Source organism: Ascidiella aspersa, chromosome 7 (genome assembly GCF_963924565.1).
Source record: "Ascidiella aspersa chromosome 7, kaAscAspe10.2, whole genome shotgun sequence".
Lineage (NCBI taxonomy): Eukaryota > Metazoa > Chordata > Ascidiacea > Phlebobranchia > Ascidiidae > Ascidiella > Ascidiella aspersa.
In genome coordinates, this window is record NC_139453.1 from 14,646,012 (window position 1) to 14,664,017 (window position 18,006).

Consider the following 18,006-nt stretch of genomic DNA (forward strand, 5'->3'; position numbering starts at 1 on the left):
ATCCCATTACTTTTGCTGAATTGGCTCGACTTATTAAGATATTGCTTCTTCCTATATACCATGAAAAATGTATGCTAGTGAGTAACATGAGTTATTTGCCTTAATGTTGGGATGTCTGGCACAAATGTCTCGCTTGGGAGGTAAATAAGGCCTTATATCAATATCTCTCTCTCCTATAAAGCAGCAACATAAGCTTTGTAGCGCACTGATAAGGCTATAGTTAGTTTTATCTGGAAAAAGTTATTAGCTGAAGGCTTTTTGCTGAATAGACAGTTATCCTTCCACTTGAGCTGAATTATGTTGTACCTTAAACTGTAACTTTAATTTATGCTTTAACGTTTTCAGAAAATTTAATTCACGGGTGTTTTAAGAAAAAGTGTCATAATTACCAAAATATGTCCCAAGAGTGCTTACAAAGTGTACTTGGGCATGAAGTAGGGAGATCAAGAAATGCTGGGCACCTCACATGGTCTGTAAGCATTTCACTGAAACTTTGCGCTTATGGACTCAAGGTAAAGTCAAATCCATGCAATTTTGAATCCCTATGGTTTGGCGAGAGAATAAGGATCACCACATTCCCCGGAAATTTCTGTTACGCCCCTGACAGATTTGATTTCGGATGAAGCTTCGATGTTGGATGATGTAGTGGAAGACGAAGATGGCAATAGTAGCAGCTGCAATGGCACCGACTCCTCTACATCTTCACAGATCAGAGTAAACCGAAGCCTTTTACTCAAGATCAGCTAAATGACCTAATTCGTGATTTAGGTTTATCTAAAGAATCTTCTGAAGTCCGGTCTTCTCGCCTCCATAACATTTTTGATTCGACATCAAATAACGTTTTACCGGGTCAGAGAAGAAATGTTAATGCAATTTTTATCCTAAGAAGATTTTTTCTGTACGGTAATATCATCGAAATACTTCGTTATATGGGTCTGCTTGAATATAAACCAGAAGATATTGGTTATTCATTGAAAGCTTCTCAAAGAAGTTTGAAATGTGTGCTACTTCACAACGAAAATAAGTTTGCCTGTGTTGTAATTTTATAAGTTTTGCCTGTGTTGTTCTTGTAGTAAGCATAACTGGAAAATGGTTATGACATCATTTGCTATTGGCTTGTGATACTGTTTTTCCACAATATTGGTTATCGCAATAAAATGTCAAGTTTTGGGACCCCTACCCAATTGCATGTTGCTAGACTTTTCAAACGTAAGGCAACACGTCTTGAATTTAAAGATTTATGTTTGACTATTTTTAATCTAATTTGACTGCATTGTTTTTTTTTAAGATTAAGGACTCCTGAATACAACTTTCGTAATTCATGGCTCGATCGACCTCTCTGATTTACTGCATTAAAAAAAAGAATTGTTGGTTATTATAAAATAAGTTATTGTTCAATGTTAAGTAAAGCCATAATTCCGTAGATTTAAAAAACTTTAACACAAAAGTTTATTTTACAAAAATAGAAAATTAAAGGTGTCACAGCATGCATATAGCAGAAAACCTATAGCAAGATAAGAAGTTGGAAATGGTTAAATAGAAAAATTTTAGGCGGAAAGTGTAACCTAAACTGCAGCAGCAATATTTGCGAAATACTCGATTATAAACAAAATATTATTAATAGATAGGTAATATAAAAATGCCACAAAAATAGAAAAAAACAAACTTAAATATAATCTCAAATGACAAAGAAAAAAGTAATTATAGTAAAAAGAAATTAAAGATGAACAAAAAATGAAAGGCCGTCGCATTAAAAAATCTTAAAATCAATTACAGTGAAGGGAAATTGAAGATGAACATAGAAAAAATATAATTACTGAGAATAGAAAGTGAAGGCATACATTTATGCAACATCCAATAAGGTCAAGAATCAAACACAAACTGGACATTTCCCAGCTTTTGTTTGCAAATTTTTCCACATCGTGCTTTGACAAATTCATGCAGAAAGCATGAAACCATCTGTTGCATGAGTCACAGCAAATCTTTAAAAATAATTTCAGTTAAACTCCATTTTTTTAGAACAGGCATTTGTCCAGTTAGATATTAGTATACGTACATTAGGACTAGGTGATACTCAAAAGTTAACTGTTTCACACATAAGCATATATATTTTGGGCACCTACCCAATGTCCTGTCCCTATTGACTCGCTGTCTCCACACATTCTGCATGAGTCCACAAGCGTGTCTAAATGCACTTGAATTAAAAATTAAATCTAAAATACTGAATTAGTTTTGCATACCTGACGAGTTCAAAATTTTTTTGGCGAAGTAGTATCTTAAGTTTTTTATGTCATTTCGTGTACTTGAAAAGCTGATCTTTTCACTAAATGAATTCAATAGATATTCAGCAATCTGCATACAACATAATGTTTAAAACAGGGCAGTGTGGCAACTCTTAATACATATAGCAAGAAAAAAATGTTTATTTAAAACAAGTGGCACAAAACAAGCATTAAAACACTTGGCGGTCTCATTTAGAATCAAAACATACTAATTGAAGTTCTTTAGGGGTTTATTTAATACAGATAAATACACTGCGTACTAAAATGCAGATGGTCATATGATAACAGAAATACCTTTAGTACAAAGATCACACAGCTGTGCCCATCAATTTGTAAAGGATGGTCAATATGACTTAGCGTCCAATTTTGGTTTGTTAATGATTGATCTTTTAGATTTTTTCTTGAATTTAAATATTGTCTAAATATAATTTACTAAAGTTAATTTGCTTCAACAAAATATTATTATTTAAAAGTTTATATATTAAGGCCATTACCAGACCTAAAAACCTATCTGTAAAAGAAAATGTGCAAAAGAGAAGTAGTAAACTATTAAGGAAGCATTCAGGAGTTTAAAGGGTCACATAAAATGAATAATAGCTTGTAAAATGAATGAGTTTGTGTTTGTACAACCACGCGACAATGGGTTCTGGAGGTCACTACAGATTTTGAATACAAGGTGGCTAACGATGGATATATGCAAGATTGTGTTATTTAAAGCCAATGCCACAGCCAGACACCTTCGAGGTTTGGCTCTTTGAAGCAGGATTGTTACATCACATGTTAAACTGGTTTAGTGAGAAGGTTCCATGAAAAAAACATTAATAAAGGAAAGAAACATAGTTAAAACATTATGAGATACGCTTATTTAACCCTTTTTTAAATTACTTTTAAAATAAAAGAGACACAAAATCATGTCAAATGACTGCATACGGCTCACAAGCTGCGTTTTGCCCACCACTGATCTATACTTACTAATAATACCAGTCTCAAACACTCACTTAAACAATGTAACTACATCAAGAGTCGGTTTGGTTCCACAAGGATCAATTAGATATAGACACTTGCTTTGCACATGTGCAACCTAGCAAAAAAGAAAAAACATAACATTGTTAATAACTAACCTTTAAATTTGTCAGTTTTATTATCTTTGCTGAATAATATTTTCCAAGTAAAATAAATCACAAATGGAGAACGAAAGACTGTTTTTAAACAAATTCAACTCTTCTATCTAAACAAATTCAACTCTTCTATCTTAAATTCAATACTCACAAACAAATTCCAGTGATTTTGATTTTTGTTATAGGCACCCAAAATTAGATTGTATTCAGACAAAGCAATCTGTAAAATGTTTATAATAAGATGGCATTCTGCTGAAAACAAATAGTATTTATAATTAATCCCAACCTTTTGTAGGCTTATTCGATCTACAGTGGACGGTCTGTCAAAAATGGTGTTCACGATAAAGCAATCCATTACAAAAACTTTATCTGATGGTGAAGTAGCTCTAATTAAATAATCAAGGACCTGTAAAAAAAATTTAACTTTAAAAAAATAATGTAAAATTATAAATTTTAAGAAGTTTTTAAAGAGTGAATTACCGAAGAAGAAACCCAGTTATCCGGTGCCAAAGAACAAAATTCAGAGTGCCGCAGAATTGTAGCCTCATGAGTTATCAACCTTGCAACTACCAAATGATGTGGCTCAGTATGCCATAGTTGATCAATCTTAATTATAAATTATTAAGTTTTTTTTTTGAAATTAGAAGAAAGTTTAACATTAAAGAAAGTTTAAAATTAAAAAAAGTTTTACCCTTTTTACAACACTTAAATCCAGATTTCTTGCAGTGAACTCTGTTTCACTTTCAACGGAACTTTTTCTTTTATTGTTTTGGTTCTGTTGCAAATCTTGTTTTATTTGCTCTTCAACACATTTTTTGAAACTTCTTTTATTTTTAATAGAAACATCTTCTTTGCTAACCTCTGGATTATAATAAAACACATTAAAGTTTTTAAAGTGTAAGGCTTAACTTACTAATATTTTACTTGAATAAAAGTTGTGTTCAAGATTATCTGCAACTTCTCCAAAGTCACTTCTTGCTCTTTTTAAATTTTTTTCATTCAAAGCTGAATTTTGCAACTGCAAACTCAGACGTGACATGTATAAAAAATTTACTACATCCATTGATGAAAATGATGGTCTGAAAATAATGTGTATATTTAAGTTATTCTTTAATTATAAAGTAAAATTAGAAAAACAACCTGTCTAGTTTCATAATGGCGTTGCACTGCTCTGCAATACTGCTGTTTATGGATAGATCTTTGCACATTCGTAGATCCCGAAAGGCTTTCTCAGCAGATTGCTTCTTTGACTTATGGTGGAATTTATCATTTAAACTGTAATAATTGGGACAGTTATTTGAATTAAGGTCCTTAAGGTCCAAGTTAATTGGTTTCAATTCTCCTGATTTCGCTTTATTTAAGTTTTCATCTGACCATTCAAAAAGCATTCCTAAGTGTGGTGTAAATAAGCCTGGCTGTCTGTTCTCTCCATGATGTGCAATCTAAAAAAATGTTTTTATAATACGTTAATTGGTCAAATTTATTTTTAAATAGTTAGCACCACAGCCACCACTTACTTGGGCAGCTATGTCTGTGACAACAACATTTGGTCTTTCAAAAAAAGATAATATGCCATCTACATAATCCCTTGCGCTCTCTTGTCGTAAAGTAAATTTCATGTAAACAGCAACGCCGTGAATACACCGAAAATGAACAATTCCTCCTAAACATTTGTGATGTATTTCACCTTACAATTTCAAGCTATCTATAGAAATTAGGAAACAATATTTGTTTATCTACCTCCACATTTCTTAAGGTGCCTAAACATTTTAGGATAAATGTCTTTGAATAAAATGATTTCATTTAAGCGATTAACCACATCTTCTCTACTCCCTGATGGGTCCATTCCAATGGTTTGACATGGATCTTTTAATTTTTTCAAGGCCGTCTGTAAAAAAATATATGATTTATCAAACATACCACGAATTACAAAGATACAAACTTTACCGATGATTTTGAATGCAAGGCATTAAGAATTTCCTCTTGCGATACATGGCATACTTTAGTAGACCCGGTCTTTTTGCAGTTTATTGTGTTTACTTTTTTGTATTCTGTACTCGGAACTAAATCCCCTTTCCTTGTAAAATTTCCCATCCATGGAGCAATAGATGAATAAGTTATTTCAATTTTCCATGGATTTTCCCTAGATCCTGTAAATAAATATTGGAAATAAATTAATCTAACTTTAGTATAGGTTTAAAATAAACAGCTTACCATAAAAACCTCGTCCTAAGATTTCTTTTTTATAAGCGTCCCACTGTTGTGGCATGTGTACATGGTCATGTTGCATCTCAGGTACTTTGCTTTCCACGAAGAAAACAATAATGTAAACCAACCCTATTTGTTGAAACTAAATAATAAACATCATATCCTACTTGGTATTTGACAGGTGTTTTTCTAGTTACCATCTCCAATAACAACCTTTGGGTGTGGGCCACAAAGTAGACATGCAAAATCATATTTTATATCTGTCAAAGCACAAAAATGGTAAAACCCATTTCTAATTTTATCAAATGGCAAATTTGTTGTATTTTCATTGCTGTAGAGCATTTTGATTGCTGTTTCTACAGCAACATGATTCTGCAAAAAAGTTGGGAAATCTTGCAAAATAAATTTAGCAATTCACAACCCACATTTTAATTCAACACTGTGCATTAATTGGCACACTGTTATTGTTTTTAATGCCCTTAAAAACTCACATGGATTGCCCGCATTAAATAATGACACAAGCCCAAAGAAAGAATAGTATGGCAATCAAAGTTGTGAAAACCTGTTGAAAATTCTTGAAAACGCAACTTAAAATTGCACTTGGTGCATATTTTTGAACCAACCGAAATCCCTGAAAATGTAAAGAAAAGAGACATACATAAAGTATAGCAAAAGTAACAACAACATGCAGAATAAAACATATTTTTAAATTGTAACCAATACTGAGTTCTAAATTTACCTTTCCAAACTTTTTCTAGGCCATATACAGTTCCTTTGGTGTTTTTATCTGCCTTTAGTTCTGAATCACATACAGGACAGGAAATTTCTTCAGGAGACAGTGTGGGTGGAGGCGATTGGGTTTTTAGTAAATGGGGAGGCAAGATTTCTGGGATAACTTTTGTCTTTAACAAGTATTGCATCATTGAATCATCTTCCTTTGAGATTTCACACTTACGACTAAATAGATTTGCATATCGATTAGATGCACTTTGTGCCTAACAGAAAAAAAAATATATATAAACAAAACCCAAAACCTTACCTCTTATTTTCCTCCAGCAGACTTATATTTGTTTGACAAAGAAACCATTTTGCCACATTTTCATGTTCACATGAATTTTTTTCTCCGGAAAGTGGGCATTTACAGGACCAATTTCCCTCACCAGTGTCAAAACTTACTCTTACTCTCCCAAAGGGAGAGTAATATTCATTTAGTCCAGTAAAAACAGAAAAATACTGAACTCTTGTACTTACACCAAACTTTAAAAAATCAGCCAATACAATCAAAGGACAATACTACTTTCCTTTATTAAACCAATCTCGGCAAGCTTAGTTAGATAACTTAAATCAAGCTCAACATGTTTTGTCATTAAAGCAGTTCCAACGGATTTTAAGTGGATGCAGTCGAAAGCTGGGTTTTTCAAATTGCCAGACATCATTAAAGTGTTGCAATTGACATTGCCACACACCTGTATTTGCTTGTATTTGTGGCTTCTTACATGAATAGGGGCAATTAGGCCCCTTTTGCTTCTTGCAACCATGAAAATTCCATTCTGTTTGTCAATACAGACAGAAGGAAGTGTTCCTGATTCATGGTGTATTTCACTGTGCTTTTTTAAAATCTGTTTTTCTTTAAATTCTTCACCGCAAGTTTTTTTGCATCTGTGACTTTTCTTGACTGAAAAAATATGATAAAATGTGGTTATTTTAATTGGGAGCAGTTGTTTAAAAAATTGCTTACCTTATGTGCTATGCAGAACTACTTAAAGGTAGATTATATTTTGGTCATAAGTCGCCTACTAGTGCTGCCAAATCCTACTATATTATAATCAGAATCTTTACATAGAATATTTATATATTCAATTACAGCCAGCAATAGTTTCCGGAAGGAATTGGTAGTACTGAGTACCTTATTACCTCAAGTAATGGTTTTGTAAAATTTAACATAACACTTTTCAAACACTTATATAAAAAACTTAACCTTTACAACCTTTATTTATTGACTATAAATCATCTATAAATGACCACTGAACATCTTACAAAATATCAGTTGCTGTTCTTTCTATAACCACTCATGTCAAACTACAGCCCTTTGAGTTGCCTTGAGTCATTTATATCTTCACACCTATCTTTAAAATTATACAAAAGAATACACAACCAGCATGAAGTGGAACCTGCAAGACTTAATGTTAATCATTGCATAATATTGTTATTTTGACTATAAAACAAGTCGTAATAGCTTACCTGCCATAAAAGCATAAAAGAATATTACACACCATACCTTCAAGTACTCTTATATTTTCAGAAACCTTATTTTTCAATGCAGGATCAATACAACCTGCATGAATAATGTAAATCAAATTTAAGTACTAAATGATTTTAAGATAGATATATATACCTTTTAAATGTCTTCGAAGGGTGTAGCCTCTTGAAAACGATTTTAAACATTGTGGACAATGAAAATGTCCAAATGTTGCTTTACCTATGCCTCTGCATGGCAAGTTGCACGGAAGTACATAATCTTTGAAAAAATAGAATTCTTAGCTCAATATTAATACAAATATAGTAGGGTGTCATTTTTACCTTTTACATTGCCAAGTGAACAATCAATTGCCTTTTTCAAGTGTAATAAACTTAGGTGCTGGTAAAGCTCGTCATTGGTTCCTTTAAAATCACAAAGGTCGCACCCATTAAAGCAGCTCTTATTCTTCTTTAGCAATTCTCTTCCATTTTCAACAAACATAGTTGTATCTTTAAATTTATCTGGTATTATAAAAACAAACTGGATTATATTCCTGTGCTTAATGTTTAAAGCCTAGTGGCAGGGCTGCGGAGTCCGACATGCACAGTACCAAATTATAAAACTGATATGGCCGCCAACTGCAAATTGTAGAGATAAAATAGCATATTGTGGAATATTTTTCAACCATGTATAGTGAATGAATGAATTATATGACACCCCTATTATGTGGATTGCTGAATTTCCACATTACTCTAGTTACGAAAATTGGCGGAATACAGGCTGTAAGGTCAGAGCCGGACTCGGGATCTACGAAATCGGACATTTGGCCGGAGTTGGACTCGCAACTCGGATTCAGGTTTATTTTTTTGCCTGGAGTCGGAATTGGGTTGTTGTTCACAGACTTCGCACCCCTGCCTAGTTAGCATAAAAACCTTTACTGCCAAACTGCACACTTAATTTTTCAGCCCTGTATTCATTTTACTTTTTGCTGAATACTTGCAATCAATGCTTGCATAACAGCCCTGAAGGTGACATTATCTGACGTGGCATGCCATACCATTATGTTTTACAATAAAATATTGGGCACTGGTCTAGAATCCTACCACAGTGTTAGGGTGTAGGTTATAGTTTGGGTGAGGGTCGGTCAAGTATTATTATTGAACTGCACGGTCCTTCTCCACGGAGAACGTTTTTCTTTTATCTGCATATCTTCTGGTAAGAATTTAGCACGTGCAAATGCTACATCTGTCTGTCTGTCTGTCTGATTTTAAGGTCGATAATATTCGGCTGCAGACAAATAGCACCATCACAAGCGGTGGAAAAGTGATCACGGAAAACAAATTGTGTTTTACCGACCTTTGTTATCCACTTTCGACGCACATGCACATCAAGAACACATTAAATTCACGTGAGGTGCACATTTTGTGCAAATATCGCAAGTGCACATTGTGCGCACAATGTGCACCTTCAAATGTGCACTGGACCGTGCACATATCGCAAGTGCACATTGTGCGCACAATGTGCACCTTCGAATGCGGTGCACATATGACAAGTGCACATTGTGCGCACAATGTGCACATTTTGGTTTTGAGCCCGTCTCCCCCCAAGGGGACCGAGGGCCACGGTTGATAAAGCCTGTTCTAGTTTCTAGAACAAAATACAAATTCTATTAGATGACATAACTTTTTTTTTTTTACTCAAAAATTGTTTAATTGTCTCAAATCCTCAAAAACTATTTTAAATGGAAAGAGAACAGCCCTCTAGTCACTGGTCCCACATCCCCTATTACAATGTAGCTTTACCTCACCCCTAAGTACATCAACTCCCCAATAATTTTAACCCCACCCATTACCCACCAATAACCCCAAACAGGGCCAAAACTCCATTGCAAAAACAGCGACGCCCTAATGGCGCAGGTCATACTAGGGCGTCCGAACGTCAACACCAAAACGACCCATGCCAGGCCTAACACAGCGCCCGATCGACCTCTCTCCCTACAGTTTCAGGTGTTATTATGCCCATTTAAGGCAATATTACGATGAATTTAAGACGTATTTTGACAGATTTAGGTCTTATTCAGACGATTTTGATCTCATTCTGTACTGAGCAGTAATCTGCGTATATAAGCTTTATGTCATTGGTCTTTATTCTATGGGTTTATAAATTTTTCTGCTGTATGTATTGTTGCTTTTTAGGTTTTATTGTGTGTTCCTCTTAAAAGTGATAGAACGTAAATAGTTCTAAACTCGTTTGCAGCATAAATAAAACGATTTATCACATACAATTAAGTCACATATTGACTCGACTCAGTTATTAGTTTTTAAGCAATCAGTATCAGCCTTAAAAAAAATTAACCTTAACAAAAATTGAGGGCCGAAATTTTCCAGGGCCTAAGGCTATAGCCTTATTAGCCTATTGGTTAATCCGGCCCTGCACCTAACCAAATGTTCTAAAAACAATAATTCATAGGCTTCCTTTTACAGGATTTTTTGTACATTTTTGCTTGAAGTAATCATTTTTCATGACTGTATATATACAGGGCAGTCGGCAGTACCTCCTGTGCTTTTTGAATATTGTATTAAAAAAAGTGTGGATCAATGATTTTGTTTCAATAATTATTTTTGTTAAGTCATATATAGGAGTTATTAATTTAGTTCAAAAGGTTTTTTATATTTATGATCTTTGTGTAGGACATCTTATTTTTTAGAGGAATGTTTATTTATAAAAAATTATTCCTATTATGACCTGAACACAGTTTTTTTAAGATTCGGTGAACACTAAGAAATTTTAAGTCCCGCATAACCTGCTTATGGTAAACCATTATTCCCTGATGTAGTTAAAAGAAGTAGGCTGTACTTTTTGTTTAGTGAACTCCTAAGCAATTTTTGTATCCTATTTTATATTTATTAATAGGAATGTGGTTTTATAAGATTTTTATTTATTTTTTATACCTTTACAGTTTCTACAAACTCTTCGTCAACTGCATGCTGAAATATTGATCACGTCATTGTGTTGCCCTTTGTAAAGAGAACATGTTTAATAACACAACTGTGAACATTAATATGTAAATAAAACTGTAGCTTGATCTTATCATTTTTTGTTTCGTAGTTTGCAAGTTTAATATGTTGCGGTGAAAGCAAGGAATAGGCTGATATTGTCGTTTAGTTAAATTTAAAAAGACGTCTTATAGCCCCCGAAAGATATCATATCTGAAATCGTTTTTTAAACGATTTTTATGATCGTGTTTTTCTGTTACGATTTCCCGTACACGTAAACAAGACCAAAACAAAAACGAATTTTAGACGATTAAAAAGTGCCATAAGACGTTTTTTTAACCGATTTAAATGCGATTTTTTAATACGTCTACTAGCCGGGTTTTAGCGCACGTTTATTACCGTTACGATTTTAGACATTCTGAAGACCTAAATAAGACCAAACGAGTGCGAGATTAAAACGATTTGAAGGTAACCTAAAAACGTTTTGTGTTCAATGGGTATGGTTATGTCGTTAAGCAATGTCCAACATAATCCCAGAATGACTGAATCACAGTTATAGACGAATATGTCTTCTTATTATAGTTAACTAGTAAATATGAGCAAGTTCTATAAAAATAAACCAAGTGGATAAGTTTAACATTATAATAACATACTCCAATACTAAGCATTATAATATAATTTGCAAAATTATTTACTGAATTCAGTGACATCTGGTAACTACTGGTTCCAAATGGAAACTACCTTACAAATGCTAATTGTTTGCTTCACTCGCACAAACAGCACACCACCAGTAACGATGCTTTCAAAGAATTTGGTATTAATTTCAATGTGTCTTAATTTGTAACACTGGAACAACAAGTATATAGAAGACTATTTAGAGCAGCAGTACAGCATAAATTTAATTGGCGCAGTGAAGACTGGCATACTAAAGAAAAATTACCGTATGGAAAATATTCTTTGAGATAAGGATATATTTGCGTAAAGAACATTTCCTAAATGAGCGATGCCTGTTACCATTTACGAAGCACAGCAAATTTGTTTTAAATTAAATTGGTATACAACCAAATATTATTCCAACTAACTTTATGTAAGAAAAGCAGGCAAATTACTAATTATTAAGCTTAATTACCACCAAGGGGCAGACAAAATTTGCACTTCAAAAAATTGTTCGCAAGCTGCATAGCACCACTGCGCCCCACCGCTAAATTTGGGATCTTAAACAGTAGTATAGAAATAAATATACATTTGTATTCCAATAGTAATGTAAGACAGAAACTTTTTTTGAGACGCCCTCGAAAAACAATTTTGATTTGCGGCACACTCATTAATTTGCAATTCTACCAATTTTTACTAAAATTTGTACTCTGTAAATAGGCTCTGTACAATGCAAAATACCTATATTATTTACATTAAAAAGCTAAAAATTAACACCGTCATGTAATTAAGTTTAATGAGTTCGGCACCTTGGGATTTACAACAAACTAAGTCAGCGGTTCTCAACCAGTGGGCCACAGATCAATTTTATAAAGCTAGATTTAATGAAGAATTAAGTTTTATTTGTGTCACTACACTTAATTTTACAGAAATAATGGGTTGGGACGGAATTTAAATTTATTGTTCAGCAGCTACTACTATCTCACTAATACACGGTTAAAGAAATAATCTGTTTTGAAACATGTTCGGCTGTTTTTTGTTCTAAACCTATTTCATAGTTGTTTTTTTCATAAACATTTATTGGGCCACAAAATTTTTGTGCAATGAAAATGGTCCACGAAAGAAAAAAGGTTGAGACTAACTGGTATCAATTTGATTCATAAATCTTAACGCCTAGAAGTGGAAACCAAGGCGCTCCATCGATTTGGTACGTAGAAAGTATCGCAAAAAAAGGTCAACAAATACCGCAACGCACATTATTTGGGTTACGGTGCGGGTTTAAGTTTGAGTTGGTCGAGCATTATTATTGATAATAAAATAATGATGTACGTTGCGTTATGCGGCATTTGTAGACTGTTTTTTGCGTTACTTTCTACGTACCAAATAGAAAGAGCCCCGAAATCAACAACATAACTCAATCGCGTACATTTTAACAGTAATACACCTTCAAAAAATGTACAGTAGGGTCCTAAGAAAGTAAAAAAAAAAAAGATGATGTTTTTCTTATTATGAATTAGACCGTGACGGCTGTCGAAAGTAGAATGCATTGCTTAAAGGCAAAAGTGAGACTTTGTCCTCATGGTTGTAATCTCTTTGTGCGGACTTGTAGTAGTTTTCCGACCATTGTTACGTAATAATTGACTTTCTTATGTAAAGTTGTTGCGTTTCACAGTTTTATACGTGGCAAAATGTTTGTATATTTAAAGCAGGGGTCGCCAACTTATGGCTCGCCACCTCTATGACAACTAGACACGAGTCCATTTTAAATACTTTTTGACTATTTTAACTTAGTACAGGCAAAAATTTTTCGCGCTTCGCTCGAATGATCTTTCTACGTCAAATTTGTTTACATTTTGATGCTGTCTTTCCAATAGCAGCGCTTTTTACCGTTGCGGACAAACGGAAAACGTATTCAAAAATATTAGACATATATTTTTTTACATTTTTTTCGGCAATGTATTGAATACTAACACGAAATTTAAAAGAAATGTTGGTATACCCCAAAAAATCGCGCCCGCTTCGCTCGCCAGGTGCGCCAGGACTTCACTGAATTACACTATCTATAAACACTAAGGTTATCGCGTTTACTAGCTTTATTACACTTTTCATTGGTAGTAGTCCGCCTGATTCACAATTGTTCTGACATTCCAATAACACAATTCTTAGTTAATATTTTGCAAGGCCCCCCCAAAAGGCCTCTTACTAACCTAACCTTCGACTATTTTAACTTCTTTTCCCCTTATTCTTAGCCTTTTGCTAGTTTTTTGATAGACGTTTGGTTAACTTTTTTTGGGTAATTTTTAGCGCCTATTGTTAGTTTCCGTTAACGCAGGGATGGGCCTCTTAGACCAATCAACTTGAATTATATTCATAGACTCATTACGCAGGATGATGGCAGCTATAGTTTATTCGTAATTTTTGTGCGCGCTATGCATTGCCAATTTTACGCACCACGCCTGTTTTTCTCTAAGCCGCCGCCATTGCATGTTGTTGCTAAATTGTGCGCACGTTTTAACGCCTTTCAGCTAAACTAAATTTGCGGCATACCTGTTCAGTCAATTTGCAAAATTACGTCCATTATGTTTAGTTAAAGGTGAAACCTTACGTAAGAGAATATTTTTTCTCGTTAACTATTCTCTAAGCCTATAAACAGATATATTTATCTCTCACACTTACAGAAGTTGCGCCTTTCTGAAGTGCATTTCCGTTTGCAGCTAACCTGCAGTCTGGTCCTATGTGGTTTACGGTGTTTGCACAAAGATATCACACCTAAAATAACCTGACCATTTTGTTTGTATTCCGGGCATAGATCCCGTGATGATGCCTTTTTTACCTTACCGACGGCTGAGGTACCCACATGCCCATTTGGGTTACAAGCTTGCAATAGTGTAACTTTTTAGTTTAACCTTTACGCCAAGGTAAAAATGTCTGTCATTTAGGAATTACTTTAAAAATGGAAAAGGCGTTAATTTTGTTTTCGAGTTTCAGAGATTAGTACCTTTTGACTTTTCCTGATTTTGGTATTAATTTAAAAATGGACAAGGCGTTAATTTTGTTTTCGAGTTTCAGAGATTAGTACCTTTTGACTTTTCCTGATTTTGGTATTTTAGAACGATAGATTCTAGGCACTTGACTGACGGTATTGCCCTTGGACATTAAATTGCGATTTTGACGGTTCTATTTCTGCATTGGATAGGCTATAGAGCATTCGCATGTTGTTACTCGCCGGTGTAAGTATTTTTACACAGATCGTTCAGCAACAAACTACCACCAGCTCGATTACGGAGGGTTTCTCGTACACAATAAGGAGCAGTTCACTTTTAGCTCTTTGACTACCAACGCGCTTTGTTCATCGCCGGACAACAGTCATCTATGTCTTGGAGGTTGCCACCGCTCCTGACTTGTGCTACAAGGAGGACACTATTATCCAATGAACAATGTTTGACATGCAGGAGGAACACCACGAAGATGAAGTTTCTCCAGACCTCTTGTCTTAAAGGCAGGGAGAGTGAATTGTAGAGGATTGGACTTTGAAACTCTGTGACCCCGTCAACTCTGGCCGCCTTTAAACAGCTTGCCCATCGCTCATGCTGTCATTTTAATTTCCCGTCGCGTGTTGTAATTTCATTGTTCGAATAGCCGATTTCCTAAGTCGTGTTGTTATGTGTTGCGTTTTCTAACGAATTAGTGATTACTCACATCTGTCCGATGTAGGCTATCTAAGAAATGTTGTAAATCGGTAATTCAACAGTGCCTACTGTTCAATTGTGGAGTCCAGATCGCGCGTACGTTACGGAGGTATATATTTATTCTGCCTATATCATAAGTACTGATTGTCGTTGGTTTATTTGCAATAAATATTCTTTAATTGTGGCTGCGCCCCACACCACTGAGAACTTGTAATATTCTTACACTACTTATCTCACATACTTCTAGACTTTACCCACAAAAATCACTTTAGCTCGGTTGGTTTTATTGATAAACAATTACTATAATAAACAGTCAATGTTTGTCAGTAGCTCGCCACCATCCCAATCTCTAACACCGTTGAATACACTTTTTATTGCTAAGGCAATCTCTTCATATTAAGTACTCTTGTGGGCAGTGAACTGCAACAACGCAAGAGTAACGTGTAAAAAAATGATTTTTCACTGTAGTCTGTAATACTCGATACACTTATTACATAAATACTGGTGAAACGTAACATTCCTTAAATTATTTTTAGTCACTTTATTATAAGCTAACTTTTATAGGGGTTAATTGTTAAATTGAGTTTGACATAAGGTGTATAAACAGACAGCCATTTATTGGAACTACATGAAAAATCAATTGGGTATATGACAACATCATATGTTGCTAGTATACATGTGGGGTGTGCCATACATTATAGTTAAGGTACTCTTATTTAACTATCCGACTACTACTATAATGGTATCTTAGGAAAATTAACTGAGCAACTCTTGTTCTTTTGAAGGTGTAACACCTTAAAACAAACCTTGCTAACCATTATGCACAATCAGTCAAGAATTTGTTGTAAAAATTGAGATAAAATATTGCAACATTATTTGTCTAAGTAGAATGAAAAATTTTATAGACATTGCTTACCTTGAAACATTAAAAGCAGTTGGTCCTGTTTTTCTCCCATTTCCGAGACCAGACCAGGAAAAATTTTCTGCTAGATCCTTTGTCATAAAAGAACTATACAAAACTATTCTTTAGGTTTTCATTTAATTCATATCTGTACTGTTTGCTTGATGTATTTCCCATCCATCACTTGAGGATCCAAAGCTAATGGATTGGTTTAGGTCTGATAATTTGTCCAATTTTTCATTTAATGCACTAAACTCCTTTCTAATAAATGAATAACCCTTTAGTATTTCAAGAAGTAAAACCTCATGATCTGCTGTTGATTGATTTGGTCCCTTTGTTCGGTAATCTATACTGTAACGCGGCCTGTTCTGGAAGTGCCTAGGTTCCTAGCTACGTCACACGCTGCCTCTGCTTTCAAGGTTTAATACCGATCGTGATCGAAGTTTCCACAACCTCAAACGAATTACTTTATTTTCAGTGAAGTAACCACCAACAGTTTAAAAACCGTGACGTATAGCCCACAGTGGCAGCGCAGCAAGCTGTGAAAACATAATTATCATTAGCACAACGCAACGCTATGACGTCACAATGTACAAATCAACTCAAAACGTGGAAGGAAAACAACGAAAAGTACCAAGAGTTTGGTCAACAATACTTCAAAGTTCAAACTGGAAATAAATAACGTATTCAGTTTAACTAAGTCACTTTAGTAAAAATGCTAAGTATCTTACTGAGTATCGATAGTTTTTTGGCATAACAGTTGCATTTACAGCCACAATTTACCTATTGTACATCTGCAGTATACAAATACAGCTACTTTAATAAACTTATCTTGATGGTTTACTTTTACTTAAACACCTTTAAGTATACATTTACCAGTCAACAACAAGCAGAATAACTTACAACGAATTCAACTGAAACAGCTTACAAAAATGGCGAACAAAATGATCAAGCATCACATGTAATATTTTAACAGTAGGGGAGCGTGGAGAAATGATTGCATATACTGTTGGAACTCTTTCTGCATAATAAAAATGGTCTACAACGCATTCTATAAAATATATTACAAGAAACAAACCTTTTCTGGCTTGAAGCACTTTTTACATTCTGAATGTAAATGCTATCACTATCTGTTCTGACAAGTGGTGGTGGATTCCAATCTTCATCGCCAGAAGTATCACTTCTATTATCTTAACACTTTTTGTACTTACCTTAAAAAATGAAGTTAATTTGCTTACTTGCTCTGTAAATTATCTTCACATAAAAATAAAACTTACTTGATTGACATACAACAGTACATGAACTGATTGTCCAATTTTCTTCTGGGTCACTTTCTTGCAATGCAAGCTGTTGCACATTCGCTGATAAAGGAGGCCACCACTTACAACTCTCGAGGCTCAGCAACCATGATCGAGGTACACTATGAGTTGTTGTACCATCTTGAAATTTCGCACACAAAAACCTCTTCTTATTAACGTTTTGTATTCCTCATTCTCCATCAATTGACAGTTCAGTTTCCATGTACCACTTTTCCCCATCTTGTTTTGGAGCTAATTTTAATTATAATACAAGGGGTGTCCGAAAAGGCATTTTGTTTATTCCAGGATGACAGGCTCCTGTTGTTATCGATCCTGGATGCCGATCTTTTGTTTGTATACGTGTATGCCTTTTTGTGTGGGTAGAATAATCGAGGACTCCTTTCGACTATCTATCTTCTTGTTTCCTGTGTTTGTTTTTTTTTCTTATTAAAGTATTGTCCTTAGAAGTTGAAATCCCCCCGTATGATATGATTATAACTATGTTTAATATGACTATGGTTATAATTTTAAGCAGTTCTGCCCGTTTTTTCGCATTTATTATTGCAGCATCCCCTGACTGCAAGTATACATTGTAGATGTTGATTTGTTGCTTTTTGCTGT

At 34.3% G+C, this 18,006-nt stretch overlaps 2 protein-coding genes and 1 pseudogene across 3 annotated transcripts; all 3 read right to left on the reverse strand.

Annotated features, from left to right (window-relative positions):
* Positions 1-1,432: 1,432 nt before the first annotated feature.
* Positions 1,433-5,698, reverse strand: LOC146137980 (uncharacterized). The gene is made up of 15 exons (XM_083393390.1): positions 5,615-5,698; positions 5,348-5,550; positions 5,141-5,288; positions 4,918-5,063; positions 4,541-4,842; positions 4,325-4,479; positions 4,092-4,261; positions 3,881-4,006; positions 3,687-3,806; positions 3,552-3,620; positions 3,281-3,363; positions 2,577-2,700; positions 2,241-2,352; positions 2,124-2,185; positions 1,433-1,982 (listed from the first exon to the last, which is right to left on the reverse strand). Exons 1-15 carry the CDS (start codon positions 5,688-5,690, stop codon positions 1,767-1,769), a joined length of 2,112 nt encoding a protein of 703 aa, XP_083249516.1. The 5' UTR covers positions 5,691-5,698; the 3' UTR covers positions 1,433-1,766.
* An 88-nt stretch (positions 5,699-5,786) lies between these two features.
* On the reverse strand, positions 5,787-8,348 carry LOC146137981 (uncharacterized; annotated as a pseudogene). Its single transcript, XR_014501444.1, has 6 exons — positions 8,189-8,348; positions 7,887-7,943; positions 6,648-7,283; positions 6,348-6,565; positions 6,100-6,239; positions 5,787-5,980 (listed from the first exon to the last, which is right to left on the reverse strand). The product of XR_014501444.1 is annotated as an uncharacterized LOC146137981 (transcript).
* Positions 8,349-15,486: 7,138 nt separating this feature from the next.
* On the reverse strand, positions 15,487-16,188 carry LOC146137982 (uncharacterized). The gene is made up of 2 exons (XM_083394495.1): positions 16,103-16,188; positions 15,487-15,583 (listed from the first exon to the last, which is right to left on the reverse strand). The coding sequence occupies exons 1-2, from the start codon at positions 16,186-16,188 to the stop codon at positions 15,487-15,489; spliced, it is 183 nt and encodes a 60-aa protein (XP_083250621.1).
* Between the last annotated feature and the right edge of the window lie 1,818 nt (positions 16,189-18,006).